The following is a 13,769-nucleotide window of genomic DNA, read 5'->3' as shown; positions in this document are numbered from 1 at the left end:
ATCTTAACTTGAAAAAAAAGACTTTATGCTGAACTTCGAAGACTTCGTGTTTGATTGAAGGGAAGTTCAGGTTCAGCGACGGAGTAATCAAATGTTCACATTTAACTCCAGTTAAAGGGGCACAAAGGCTACATCAAACTAATTTTATAATTGTTAAACACATTTTTCTGGAAGATAATTTAAAAGTCAGTTTTACACCAAAATTCTGCATTCATTTGAAATTCCTCTTAGCTTTAGCCAAACATGATCTTCATAGTAGGAAACAACTGAAAATTACACAACAAAATACACAGGTGGTTGGGAGAGGGTCTGAAGCAGCAGTTAATGTGAGGAAACCACCAACATCCAGAGATGAAGCTGTTCTGTACGGAGGGATGGACTAAACTTCCTCCAAGTGTGTGTGCAGGTCTGATCAACAGTTACTGGAAACATTTAGTTGCAGTTATTGCTGCACAGTGGGATCAATTTTGCCACAAATTTAGTCATTTTAAAAGCTTAATCCACTGAATTTCTCTGTGTGTGAGACACCAGTAATCTGTCCACTTTTTGTGTCCATTGTATAAAATACAAGTTTTCATATAGAAAAATAAAACTTAACGTTTTGAAAGTTTTCAGTCTCTTTTTCTTGTGTTTTTTGTCTGCAATCTGTGTGCTAGTCTATTAACTTGGTGAAAAAATATTTATTTAAAAAAAAATAAAAAATCTAGGTGTGAGTGAGAGTGAATGGTTGTTTGTCTCATTTGTCTCTAAGTGGCCCTGTGATGGACTGGAAACCTGCCATGGGTGTCCCCCACCTTTCGCACAGTAATGGCTGGACATGGGCACCAGTGACCCCCCACAACCCGAAAAGGAAGATACAGGTAAAGATAATGGATGGATGTAGGTTAGTATTTCAGGTCTCTCTTGTAAATGAGTCCTCGAGGCTCAATGGGATTTACCTGTCTAAATAAAGGTTGAATTAATTTTTTTAAATTCCATAAACCATTAAAACAAAGTTTTATCTCATCTATAAATGAATAATTTCCTTGACTACATCATATAACTGCACTGCAGGATGCTCAGAAGGCAGTTTGGGATTATAGTCTCTCCTTTAGTTGTTTTCAGCTTATTTTTGCTTTTCAGTAACTGTTCTTATCTTTCTTTTTTTTTAATTTAGTTTAGTTTTTTTGATAAAGGGCATCGTTAAGTTTATTTTTAGGTATTTAAACTAGTAGTTTCGACCAACAAATTTATTTTGAAAGATGTAAAAAGGAAGTCCATTTCTTGTGTAACGTTCGCTTCTCACTCGGAAGTTTTAAATTCAGGTTGTAAAATTCAATCGTGACTTAAGATCGAATTTTCTGATCTACGGATGTTCTTAATTAATAATAATCTTGATTTAAAATTGCTACACCCGCGACTTTTGTAATTCAGGGAAACAAATATATACACTTTGTAAATCAAAATCTTCTTTCTTGACCCCAGACAGGCACTTTTGTACAGAGCATGATTTTCTCCCATTTTAACGAAGGTCTAAAATGACGTTGATTAGTCCCGCCCCCTTCCGAGTTTTTTTGCTTTGTTGCGCTATCATGAACAATGCTGAGAACATTTTTTTTTGTGGACACATTTAGTTTAAATAAAACGATATAGGCATGGGCGGTAAGAACAAACAGCGAACTAAAGGAAATGTTCGGGTAAGACACTAACAATATTTGTACCGCGTCGTTAAAGTTGAAGACAGAGGGTTAGCAGCTAACTAGTTAGCACAAGCTAATAACTTCAAGCTGTCAGCTGAAGGCAACGTGTGACCAACCTGTGTGATAATAAGATGTCTGTCTGACATTGTTCTTGTATGCGTTTCTTCTCCCGAACCAGCCATCCAGTAGCGGTCGAGCTGCTGAGGTTCTGACCCGGGAAGGCGGCGTCATCCCGGGCTTCGTGGGCTTCGACACCACGGTGACCTCTGAGCTGAGCTACGTCCCAGCTGTCCACGGAGCCGAGGACATAGACAACCTGGTGGAAGCTGATTTCCGCCTGGTGCTCAGGAAACTTTCAAAGAGGGATGTTGTCACGAGACTGAAAGTGAGCTGCAACTTCAGCTACTGTAAACTACCTTAAAATAAATAAATGTCACAAAGATACACTGTAGAGACAAACATACGATATGATAATGTCTTACAAAGACATAAATATTATCCTCCAGCATGTGGCTTTCCTGAGACACAACCACTTACAGTAAAGTAGTAGTGTAGCGAAGTGTTAAGAAAGGTGGCTATGAATAAAGTGTTATTTTGTTTTGTTCAGGCTGTGCAGGACTTTGGGTCCATGTGTCAGGAGCGGGATGCTGAAGACGTGAAAGGAGTCCTCCCATACTGGCCAAGAATTTACTGCAAAATATCTGTGGTAAGCTGTTTGAGCATCGGTGAAATTATTTCTCAAGGGCATCAGTTTTTACATGTGTGGACTCTTCTGGAGGTACAGTAGGTAGCTGTCTTATGAATGTACTTTATTATTATGTCTGTTAGGATCACGATCGGCGAATCAGAGAGGCCACCCAGCTGGCCTTTGAGCAGCTGGTGCTAAAAGTGCGTCGCAGCTTAGCCCCCTTTCTGAAGAGTTTGATGGGCCACTGGATTCTGTCCCAATGTGACACGTACACACCTGCAGCCTCTGCTGCGGGCCGGGCTTTCCAAGCTGCTTTCTCCCCCATCAAACAGCCTGAGGCTCTCAGCTTCTGCAAGGATGAGATCCTTAATGTAAGTAGAGGTGTTCGCTTTAGTGTAGAGAAGGTCGTTTTACCGTTAGATTCAGAGCTACATTTGATGTGTTGTTTTTTTTCCCACAGGTGCTTCAAGACATTTTGTTAAAAGAAACAGCAGACACGCTCAGTGATCCACAGTATGTAATGAGTTCACTTTTTAGGATTTCTGTGCTTATTCCCGTCTCTTTATTATTACAGTAATATCTTTAGGAGGTTTTACTGACGCTTTTGTTCCACCTGTTCTTTAGAAGTGTGACAGAGGAAGAGAGAGAAGCAAAATATGTGCGCATGTTGACCAGTTCCATGTTAGGAGTTAAGAAACTGCTTTCCCTGCTGCTTGAAACCGACCGGGTGGCCCTGGAGCCTGGACTGGACCATCTGCTTAAGTCCGGGAAGTTCTGGAAGTACAGTAAACACAAGGCGCCACAGGTACTTTGGCATCACCAAACCATTGAACAAATGTGCATCATTCTGAGAACTTCCATTTCATTTTTCTGTTGCTAAAGAATGCTATCTCTAGAGCTAATCACAGCAACAGTACTAGTGCAAACATATTTTTTGTATCAGTTGTTGAATAAATAAATTAATAATTGGTAATGATTTACTGTGGTAATAATGATGGGGGCTTCGGAAGTCTAGTGGTTACAAAATGTTTTTGTAACCTTGGCATGTATCTGTGTGTTGTTAAAGTAATCGCAGAAAATGTTTAGTTTTGAGTAAACGATTCAAGAAGGTAAATCACATGGTTGTGTTTGTTACCAAGTACCACCTGATTTAGATGCAGTAATCTGTGGTTGAGTCAGGAATGGCATTCGGCGTAAAAATAATTGCCATGTCTTCATGTGAGATAGTTTGCTGTGGCGACCCCTGAAGAAGAGAGCAGCCGAAAGAAAAACACTAATCTGTCACTTGTACGTCTCTGTAACGGTGACAAACTCCTGTGTTGTTTCTCAGGTGAGAGGAGCCTTTTTTGAGCTGGTGTGCGCTCTGTGTGAGTTCTGTCCTGCTCTGGTCCAAACTGAAGCTGCACGGCTCTGCCCTGCTGTCCTCCTCAGTATCGACGACACAGATCCTATTGTTCTGCCTCCTGCGTGGGAAGCTGTTCTTCACGTCGTGTCTACAATCCCTGTAAGTTTCTGTGACACGTACAATAAAACCAGATGCGCTCCGTTAATGTTGTCACTCTGTTATTACAGTAAAGTCAACACCTTCAGCAAAATAAAGAAATAGAACTGTGTAAAGATTTAAGTCACTGTTTGGTGCTAATTAATAGTCTTGTTTTTTCCTATGTTTTAGGATTGCTGGACACATGTAAATGCCAAAAAAGGTTTCCTGCCTAAACTTTGGGTTTTATTAAAGGAGGGGGGTAATGGCATGGCTAAAGCGCTTCACCCAAATCTAATGCCGCTTCTTAGCAAACTGCCCAAAGAAGTCACTGATCCCAGCCTGGACTTTTACACCACCTTCTTCACTGCATTCAGGCATGGGTGAGTTGTTCTCCACTGCTGGGAATGTTGGTGAGCGAACACGTTTGTGTGTTGTTTTATGTAAAATAATGTTGGCGAAATAAATGTGCAAATTTTAACATGACGAAAACTGCTAATTTTTTAATCTTCAGGTATATTTTTTTTACACTGTCAGCCAGGCTCAAAAAGTTTTACTTTTAATATTTTGCTGGACCTCTTTAACCTGTTCCAAGCATGACTTTGTTACAATAAACTTATGAAGTGTCACATTTACAGAATTGCGTCTTTATAGATTTTAATAATCAAGTTCAAGTCAAGTTTATTGTCATCCGTGTCACATGTGTGTGTTCCCTCTCGGGCTCTGAGATAATCCGATCAGCTGCTTTTGGTTGTTCCAAAAACACGACTGAAGCTCCGAGGAGATCGGGCGTTTTCAGTCATGGGTCCCAAACTGTGGAACAACCTAAAGCAGCTGATCGGATGATCTCAGAGCCCGAGAGGGAACATATGGTTCCAGTAGCTCAGAGAGGTAGATGGGTGCGAGGCCATTTAGGTACTTATAGGTCAGGAGGAGAATTTTGAAATCAATCCTAGTTCTCACAGGAAGCCAGTGTAGGGAGGACAGAACTGGTGTGATGTGCTCATACCTCATAGCTCTCTTCTCAACCAATGATGCCGATTTAGAACCTCAAACCTATAGTGTCTTACCTATAGACAGGTCTGTCGACACAAAAGGGGACTCACTGGAGCTCCCCAAACATCATGAACCCTTAGCAATCGCTTCACAGACTGAACAGGTGGTCGCCCAAGCCGACGCCCTGACGAATGATGAAGAAAGGGATAAACTCTGCCAAGTTCTCATGAAATGTGAGAAGTCATTCTTGACTGACTCAATGGATTGTGGGTTGACCTCGCTTCACACAGTGAGCATCCCAACTCCACCAGGCTCACCGCCTACATTTGTCAGACAATATAAGATTCCCCTGGCAGCACATCAACCTGTCAAGGAAATCATTGATGACCTTTTAGATAAAGGCATAATCAGACATTGTAATAGCACCTACTCTGCGCCTTTATGGCCAGTTTTGAAACCAAATGGTAAGTGGAGACTTACCATAGATTACAGAAAGCTAAACAAACAAGTTCCTTTATCTAGGTGGCCAATGACCCAGATCCAACAGGAACTGCCCAAGGTCACCGATGGTAAGTACTTTTCCACCCTCGACGTCGCCTCTAGTTTTTGGACCATTCCTGTGCGCGCCGAGGACCAACACAAACTAGCTTTCACTTTTGGTAGCCGACAATACACCTTCATCAGGTGTCCCTTTGGCTACGCTAACTCACAAGCTGAGTTCAACATCTTTTTGAACAAAGCATGTCCAGATGCCCACGAACGTGGGACTCTGATCTATGTGGACGATGTCCTTTTGAGGCAGCCAACACTGGACTTACACTTGGCTGAGATCGACCACGTTCTGAATCAACTGACTACTGCTGGTGCTAAAATCTCACTGTCAAAATGCCAGTGGTGCAGGTCCAAGGTGGACTACGTTGGCCTACTAGTAGGTCCAGACGGAGTACAACCACAATTGACTCGCACCCAAGGCTTAGACAATCTCAAAGTCCCCACCAATCTCAGAGAACTACAAAGTTTTCTGGGCGTGTGTAACTACTCACACCAATTCATAGAGAACTATGTAGACCTTGCGAAACCACTGACTGAACTCTTGAAGAAAGACATCCCATTTGTCTGGACTTATAACCAACAGCAGGCAATGAATGCTCTCAGGGACAGACTCAAGTCAGTCCCACGTCTAGTCTATCCAGACTACAACAAAGAGTTTCACCTGGAAGTGGGCTTCTCAGCTCACTGCATGAGTGCAGGTCTGTACCAGATGCACGACAAAGACAAGCGTGTGGTGGCCTACGCCAGTAAGACAATGGCAGGCCCCAAATTAAAGTTCGCAGACTGTGAGAAAGCTCTACTGACCACTGTGTGGGCAGTTAAACACTTCTCCAGTTACATTGGTGGACAAAAAAAATTGTTGAAACACAACACCAGCCAGTAACTTCCCTGAATAGCCAACGCATCAGAGATGGTGTGGTGACAAACTCACGGGTAGCCAAATGGCTCATGGCGCTTCAAAGTTTTGACCTAGACATCTGTTACGGACAAAACAAGAAGTCACATTTGGGCACCGACCTGGCACTCTGCCAGGAATGAACACAAGATGTACCTGCCACCCATCCGCCAGCTGCGGAAAAACCCTCAGTAAGTGATGACCCGAATCACCACTACTTTGATAGCAATATCTGCAAAGATATGACAACACTGTACAATGAGAAGAGGTGACCGGACCCTGAGGAGGATTGTGGAGAAGGGCCGATTCCAGACCTTGGGGGACCTGCGGAAGCAGTGGACTGAGTCTGGAGTAGAAACATCCAGAGCCACCGTGCACAGGCGTGTGTAGGAAATGGGCTGCAGGTGCCGCATTCCCTAGGTCAAGCCACTTTTGAACCAGAAACAGCGTCAGAAGCGCCTGACCTGGGCTACAGAGAAGCAGCACTGGACTGTTGCTCAGTGGTCCAAAGCACTTTTTTCAGATGAAAGCAAATTTTGCATGTCATTCGGAAATCAAGGTGCCAGAGTCTGGAGGAAGACTGGGGAGAAGGAAATGCCAAAATGCCAGAAGTCCAGTGTGAAGCACCCACAGTCAGTTATGGTCTGGGGTGCCATGCCAGCTGCTGGTGTTGGTCCACTGTGTTTTATCAAGAGCAAGATCAATGCAGCTAGCTATCAGGAGATTTTGGAGCACTTCATGCTTCCATCTGCTGAAAAGCTTCATGGAGATGAAGGTTTCATTTTTCAGCACGACCTGGCACCTGCTCACAGTGCCAAAACTACTGGTAAATGTAAAAAAGTTAAATCTGGTCCTCTGGACATTCAAAAAAACAAAACAAAGCAAAACAACAAAAAATGTAGAAACGTTTCGTCTCTCATCCGAGAGATTTCCTCAGTCTGAGGTGCTGTATTCAACTCAGTCTCTTAAATAGCACCTTCTCAGGTCTCAAACATAACATCCCAGTGGCTTTTAAACCCCAAAATACATTACGGCAAAGACTGGTTCATCCCAAAGATCCAGTCCCCCGGCACAAACAGAGTAATGTTGTGTATGCTGTTCAGTGTCAGGAGGGCTGTGATCAGACTTACATCGGGGAAACTAAACAGCCACTGGCCAAAAGGATGGCCCAGCACAGACGAATAACATCATCAGGCCAGGACTCTGCGGTCTACACTCGTCTCCAGGCCAGCGGTCACTCTTTCAGGGATGAAGATGTTCACATCGTGGATAGAGAGGAACGATGGTTTGAGAGAAGAGTAAAGGAGGCCATCTTTGTGAAAAGAAACCGTCCATCCTTAAACAGGGGTGGAGGCCTACATGTTCAATTGTCCCCCTCTTACAATGCTGTGATTGCTAGTATCACTCAGCCCTCTGTGAATAGTAAACAGCCATCAGTGTGCTAATGATCCATTGTTAGGCTGATGGTCCTTCTTGAGCATGTGATCAGCTGGTTTTGGTTGTCAGCAGCAAAACTGGTTGATCCACTCTGAGAAGGTGCTATTTAAGAGATTGAGCTGAATACAGCACCTCAGACTGAGGAAGTCTCTCGGATGAGAGATGAAACGTTTCTACATTTTTTGTTGTTTTGCTTTGTTTTGTTTTTTTGAATGTCCAGATTTAACTTTTTTAGATTTTCTACCTGGATTATTGAGCATGCATCAGGACACTGGTAAATGGTTTACTGACCATGGTATTACTGTGCTCAATTTGCCTGCCAACTCCTGACTTGAACCCCATAGAGAACCTGTGGGATATTGTGAAGAGAAAGTTGAGAGACACAAGACCCAACACTCTGGATGAGCTTAAGGCCGCTATCGAAGCATCCTGGGCCTCCATAACACCTCAGCAGTGCCACAGGCTGATTGCCTCCATGCCACGCCGCACTGAAGCAGTCATTCATGCAAAAGGATTCCTGACCAAGTATTGAGTGCATAAATAAACATGATTATTTTGAAAGTTGGCATTTTTTGTATTAAAAACACTTGTCTTTCATTGGTGGGATGAAATATGCAAATTTTTTGGGACAGGCATTTTGGGTTTTCATTAGCTGTATGCCATAATCATCAGTATTAAAACAATTAAAGACCTGAAATATTTCAGTGGGTGTGCAATGAATCTGAAATATATGAAAGTTTCATTTTTATCATTACATTATGGAAAATAATGATCTTTATCACAATATGCAAATTTTTTGAGAAGGACCTGTACAAAGTACAAACAGGATTCCAAAAAAGTTGGGACACTAAACAAATTGTGAATAAAAACTGAATGCAATGATGTGGAGGTGCCATCATCTAATTTTTTTTTTCAGAATAGAACACAAATCACATGTCAAAAGTTTAAATTGAGAAAATGTACCATTTTAAGGGAAAAATCTGTTGGTTACAAATTTCATGGCATCAACAAATCCCCAAAAAGTTGGGACAGGTCCATTTTTACCACTGTGTCGCATCCCCCCTTCTTCTTACAACACTCAACAGACATCTGGGGACAAAAGAGACCAGTTTCTCAAGTTTAGAAATAGGAATGCTCTCCCATTCATGTCTAATACAGGCCTCTAACTGTTCAATCGTCTTGGGCCTTCTTTGTCGCACCTTCCTCTTTATGATGCACCAAATGTTCTCTATAGGTGAAAGATCTGGACTGCAGGCTGGCCATTTCAGTACCCGGATCCTTCTCCTACGTAGCCATGATGTGATTGCTGCAGAATGTGGTCTGGCATTATTGTGTTGAAAAATGCAGGGTCTTCCCTGAAAGAGATGTCTAGATGGGAGCACATGTTGTTCTAGAACCTGAACATAGTTCTCTGCATTAATGGTGCCTTTCCAGGCATGCAAGCTGCCCATGCCACAAGCGCTCATGCAACCCCATACCATCAGTGATGCAGGCTTCTGAACGGAGCGTTGATAACAACTTGGGCTATCCTTGTCCTCTCTGGTCCGGATGACGTGGTGTCCCAGTGTTCCATAAAGAACTTCAAATTGTGACACATCTGACCACCGAACAGTCTTCCATTTTGCCACACTCCATTTTAAATGACCCCTGGCCTAGTGCAAACGTCTGAACTTGTGGAGCTTGCATAAAAAGGGCTTCCTCTTTGCACTGTAGAGTTTCAGCTGGCAACGGCGGATGGCATGGTGGATTGTGTTCACTGACAATGCTTTCTGGAAGTATACCTGAGCCCATTCTGTTATTTCCTTGACAGTGACATTCCTGTTTGAGGTGCAGTGATGTTTAAGGGCCCGGAGATCATGAGCATCCAGTAGAGTTTTACGGCCTTGACCCTTACGCACAGCGATTGGTCCAGATTCTCTGAATCTTTTGATGATGTTATGCACGGTTGATGATGATAACTTAAAAGTCTTTGCTATTTTACGCTGGGTAACACCATTCTGGTATTGCTGCACTATCTGTCTGTGCAACAATGGTGGAATTGGTGATCCTCTTACCATCTTGGCTTCTGAGAGACACTGACACTCTGAGAAGCTCTTTTTATACCCAATCATGTTGTCAATTGACCTAATTAGTGTTAATTGGTCTTCCAACTGTTCGTTATATGCTCAATTTCCTTTTTCCAGCCACTTATTGCTACTTGTCCCAACTTTTTTGGGATTTGTTGACACTGACATTTTTAATCAACATATTTTTCCTTTAAAATGTTACATTTACTCAGATTAAACTTTTGATCTTTCATCTATGTTATATTACGAATAAAATATTGACATTTGCCATCTCTACATCATTGCATTTAGTTTTTATTCACAATTTGTTTAGTGTCCCAACTTTTTTGGAATCTGGTTTGTAAATTGTTGTAAGACAAATGAGCATGAAGTTGAGCAGCAACTATTTTTTCAAGAAATTTGGAGATGAATGGAAGATTTGAAATGGGGCAAAAATTATTGAGATTATTGGAATCTAAACCAGGTTTTTGGAGTTACAACAGCTATTTTGAGAGCAAGGGGAACAACACCAGTGTAGTGAACTAAGCCTCAGGTCAAAACCTGATCCTGGGACAGGAACTGTTATTTCATTGATTTGAGTCCAGAAATACAAATTAAGCTCATCCAGAGACTTTCTAAGTGTGTCCTGCACGGATCAATTGAAAGAACACTCTCTGTTTATTATCATTACTATTTTACAATATCTTGATAATCAAAGTGTGTTTAGTTCAAACCATTTTAAATGTTGAAGTGAACTACTCATTTTAAATCAACTGTGAAACAGTATAAATGATTTTTAATCCTCATTCAAAGTAGAAATCAAGTTAAAATGCCTGTTACAAGTAATTATGCATTTTTGATCTTCTGTCTGAAATGAGAAGGAGTGAGTCGGTCAAAAGTCAAGGAACAGTCAAAAAGATGTTTATCGGAACGAAATGTCATGTTTAACTCTCTCAGATAGATAGAAGGAAACTGGCTCCTAAATGTCTCTGTTTCTTCAAAACATCTTTCTGTCTGTTCTTAAAACATCTACTCTGTCTCCTTGACATGTAATGACCCTCTGACGTCACTAAAACCACACCCCGGTTGGTTCGTTCAACCAATCAGGAAGTTCTCAGAGGAACTGGAAGTGACCTCTTTAAAAGGGTCGACACTTCCTAGTTCCAAGGAGAACAAGTTCCAAGCTGAACAGCGTTCCAGAGAGAACCAGAGTTCCAGGGAGAACCTCGAATGAGAAGTTCCTGAACGAGAGAAGTTCAGAGGAACAGAAGTTCCGAGCAGTTTCTAATGGAGTGACAAGAGTCCGTCGATGCCACGACGTCTCGCTGTGGCTCTACCCGACGAACGCTCTGAACAATGAGGAAGTCTGTTCTGTGATGATCTCACGACTCCTGAGGTCACAGCTGTTCTTACGGAGACGCTGAAAAGAGTTGAAAGAAAACTCTACATCTAAGCCGAAACTATCGTCTGCAAAGGTAAAAGAGTCGATCTTCACTTGCGAGTGTACCGTGGGTTAAGCTGCGTCCAAAGGAGCGTGTTGTTTCTGGTTATACAGACACATTCCCTCACCCATCTCTCTCCATTTAAACTTCATTTTCCCATCTTTAAAACTCTTCTATCTGCCAGTAATTAATCCAGATATTTTCAGAAATGTCTGTTGTATTTCAGTTGCAAGTGAGAAATCATGGCCGTATGATTTCTCATTGTAAAGCTCATTAATTAAGCTGTGTTAATTGTAATCAATCTGCCAATTAATGTAAATGTGTGATGTGTTTTAAATCGTTTTAAATAAACGACCCACTGTTGTTGGTGAGTCAGAAATTTAAACACGTTTCCGTCCACATTTAATATTCAAAACACGATATTACTCAGTCCAGAAAAATGAAAGAATCTGTTTAAATAAAGGATAATATCAGACGCATATTATCTCTCATTACAACTGGTGGCCCGTAACGGTTCATGAATGGACTGTGCTATTCTGTAACAATTGAATTTATCATGTTGGCATATCTGATCTTAACTGAAATTAGCTTAAAAGTGCAGATTTCTGTTCGACTGTGAAACGCAGCGTTTTGCAGCTGTGGGGTTAGGAGAAAATACAGTGATGTATTCGGCTTGTGGTGTTTTTAGAGCTGAAAGTAACGTCAATGTGTTCATCTTAAAGCTGAAATTTGTACATCTGTTGTGTAACTAAGCTGACATATTGTGAAAACGTTTGATTCTGTTTAGACTTTTATCAGAAGGGGGTTCTGTTGAGACCCGGTTCTGTCGCTCGGTTCTGATTCGTTCGAACGAGTCGTTTTAAATGGATGAAAGTTGTTTTAAAAGCTGAGCGCCGTCTCAGATCACTGTTGTTTAAAGTTGAAAAACGCTTTAAAGTTGGCTCTGAACCACTGATCCAATTATTAAAAGCCTAATCGCTGAAACTTTGCCACGTTTGAGCTTTAAATCCGTTCAGAAAATGTTGATTTGACCGAGTTTCGCCGATGCTAATTCTAAAGCTAACGGCTAAAGACCGGATGTCACCAAAGCCACAGGAAGTCATCGCGACTCCTACTGGACGTCACTAACAGTGACAGGTTAAAATAAATAAGGTTACACTGCCACCTCCTGTTGGAAACTCGAAATCACAGTTTCACTTCGTGTTTAGGATATTTTGGTGAAATTAAACGTTTTTTATTTCTGTCAGAAGCATTTTTGAGTTAATAAACGTTCCTCAAGCTGATTTGTACTGTTATCTTACATTTAAAAAGTGATTAAAGTATTTATGCCCAGAGAAGGCGTTTACTAAGAAATTTTTCATTCACTGATAAATCCTCATGAGGAGGTGCAAAATGAAAAATTAAGAACTTTTGATAGATACAGTCTAGATAATCACAGAGTTGATAAGTTTACTCAATTGCTGAAAGGAAAATACACGTTTAATTGCTAAAACACCAAATATAAAATAAATATAACAGAAAAGGAAACCTTTCTGATTTATTTTACCACCTAAAAACACAACATCTTCCTGTCTATTTATTTAAATAAAATAAATAAAGAGATAATGGAAAAAAAAGGAGGAAAGCAATGACCCCTTGAGCTCCTATGAGCCAGATGATGAAAATCAACAGGTTGACATAATTCAGAGAGCTTTAAATATTTTAACGACCCCAGTAATTGGTACACCATTAGAAGAGATGGATGAAATTCAGAAAGCTACGGTACTGAAAAGTTTAGCAGAAAAAGCCACGGTGACAGAGAATAAAAAGCTGAGCCTTGAACGGTTAGCAAAAATTTCTCTGCTTTTCAAAGACAAATTGGAACAACAGGTTGAACAAAATGACGTGCTGTCTAAAGCATATGCAGAAGACAGAGAGGAGTATCTCAAATTCATGGCACAGTCTAAACTTGATGAAGAGACAAGTGCACATGAGTTACAACGTGAGAGGGAGCTCTCACAAAATCACCTTACTTTACAAGCTCACTCATATGAGGAGAAGATGAAGGAAAGGGAGGTCAAGTACCGAAAGTTGTGTTCAGACAACAATGCTCTACAACAACAGTTGCAACAAGCATCAAATGCTCTGAGCGGATGCAAATCTGAGATAGACGCGCTTAAAACACAACTTTGCCATGCAGAAAGGGAAAATAGTGAGAGGCATGGACAGAATGTGGGGACACAATGGGCTCCAGACCCAAATCTCCTTACATCACACACACCTCCACCCTTACCTAAAGTAGCAGGGACAGACCTGATCAGGTCTCCTCTACCAAGCAGGCAAGAGAGACGGTTGAGACTTCCTCTTTCAATAGATGAACTTCAAAAACTCTCAAAATATGTACAACGCTTTATTCCTGGGCCTATGGGTTCTACTGGTACAAAGGCGTATCTCAATTACCTAGATTTCAGACTGAGTGGTTATCCTAATGCTACGGTTGAGGATAAAATCAGTCTGATAAGGCTCACTTCGGACAGAGAGGTGTTCACCTTCATCGAGCGTCAACCTGATGCCAC

At 41.5% G+C, this 13,769-nt stretch overlaps 1 protein-coding gene across 1 annotated transcript in view; it reads left to right on the top strand.

The window, feature by feature from the left end:
* The first annotated feature begins 1,549 nt into the window (after positions 1–1,549).
* ltn1 (listerin E3 ubiquitin protein ligase 1) overlaps positions 1,550–13,769 on the top strand; it is a 26,967-nt gene continuing 14,747 nt past the window's right edge. Inside the window, exons 1-8 of the mRNA XM_037687990.1 lie at positions 1,550–1,676; positions 1,858–2,064; positions 2,287–2,385; positions 2,508–2,738; positions 2,828–2,880; positions 2,992–3,172; positions 3,698–3,871; positions 4,040–4,230. Coding sequence (XP_037543918.1) covers positions 1,635–1,676; positions 1,858–2,064; positions 2,287–2,385; positions 2,508–2,738; positions 2,828–2,880; positions 2,992–3,172; positions 3,698–3,871; positions 4,040–4,230 — 1,178 coding nt within the window. The 5' untranslated portion in view covers positions 1,550–1,634. The remainder of the gene's footprint in view (positions 1,677–1,857; positions 2,065–2,286; positions 2,386–2,507; positions 2,739–2,827; positions 2,881–2,991; positions 3,173–3,697; positions 3,872–4,039; positions 4,231–13,769) is intronic.

The sequence above is a fragment of the Nematolebias whitei genome, chromosome 14 (assembly GCF_014905685.2).
Source record: "Nematolebias whitei isolate Nwh7 chromosome 14, NemWhi1, whole genome shotgun sequence".
Lineage (NCBI taxonomy): Eukaryota > Metazoa > Chordata > Actinopteri > Cyprinodontiformes > Rivulidae > Nematolebias > Nematolebias whitei.
This window is presented reverse-complemented; position numbering and strand designations above follow the sequence as displayed.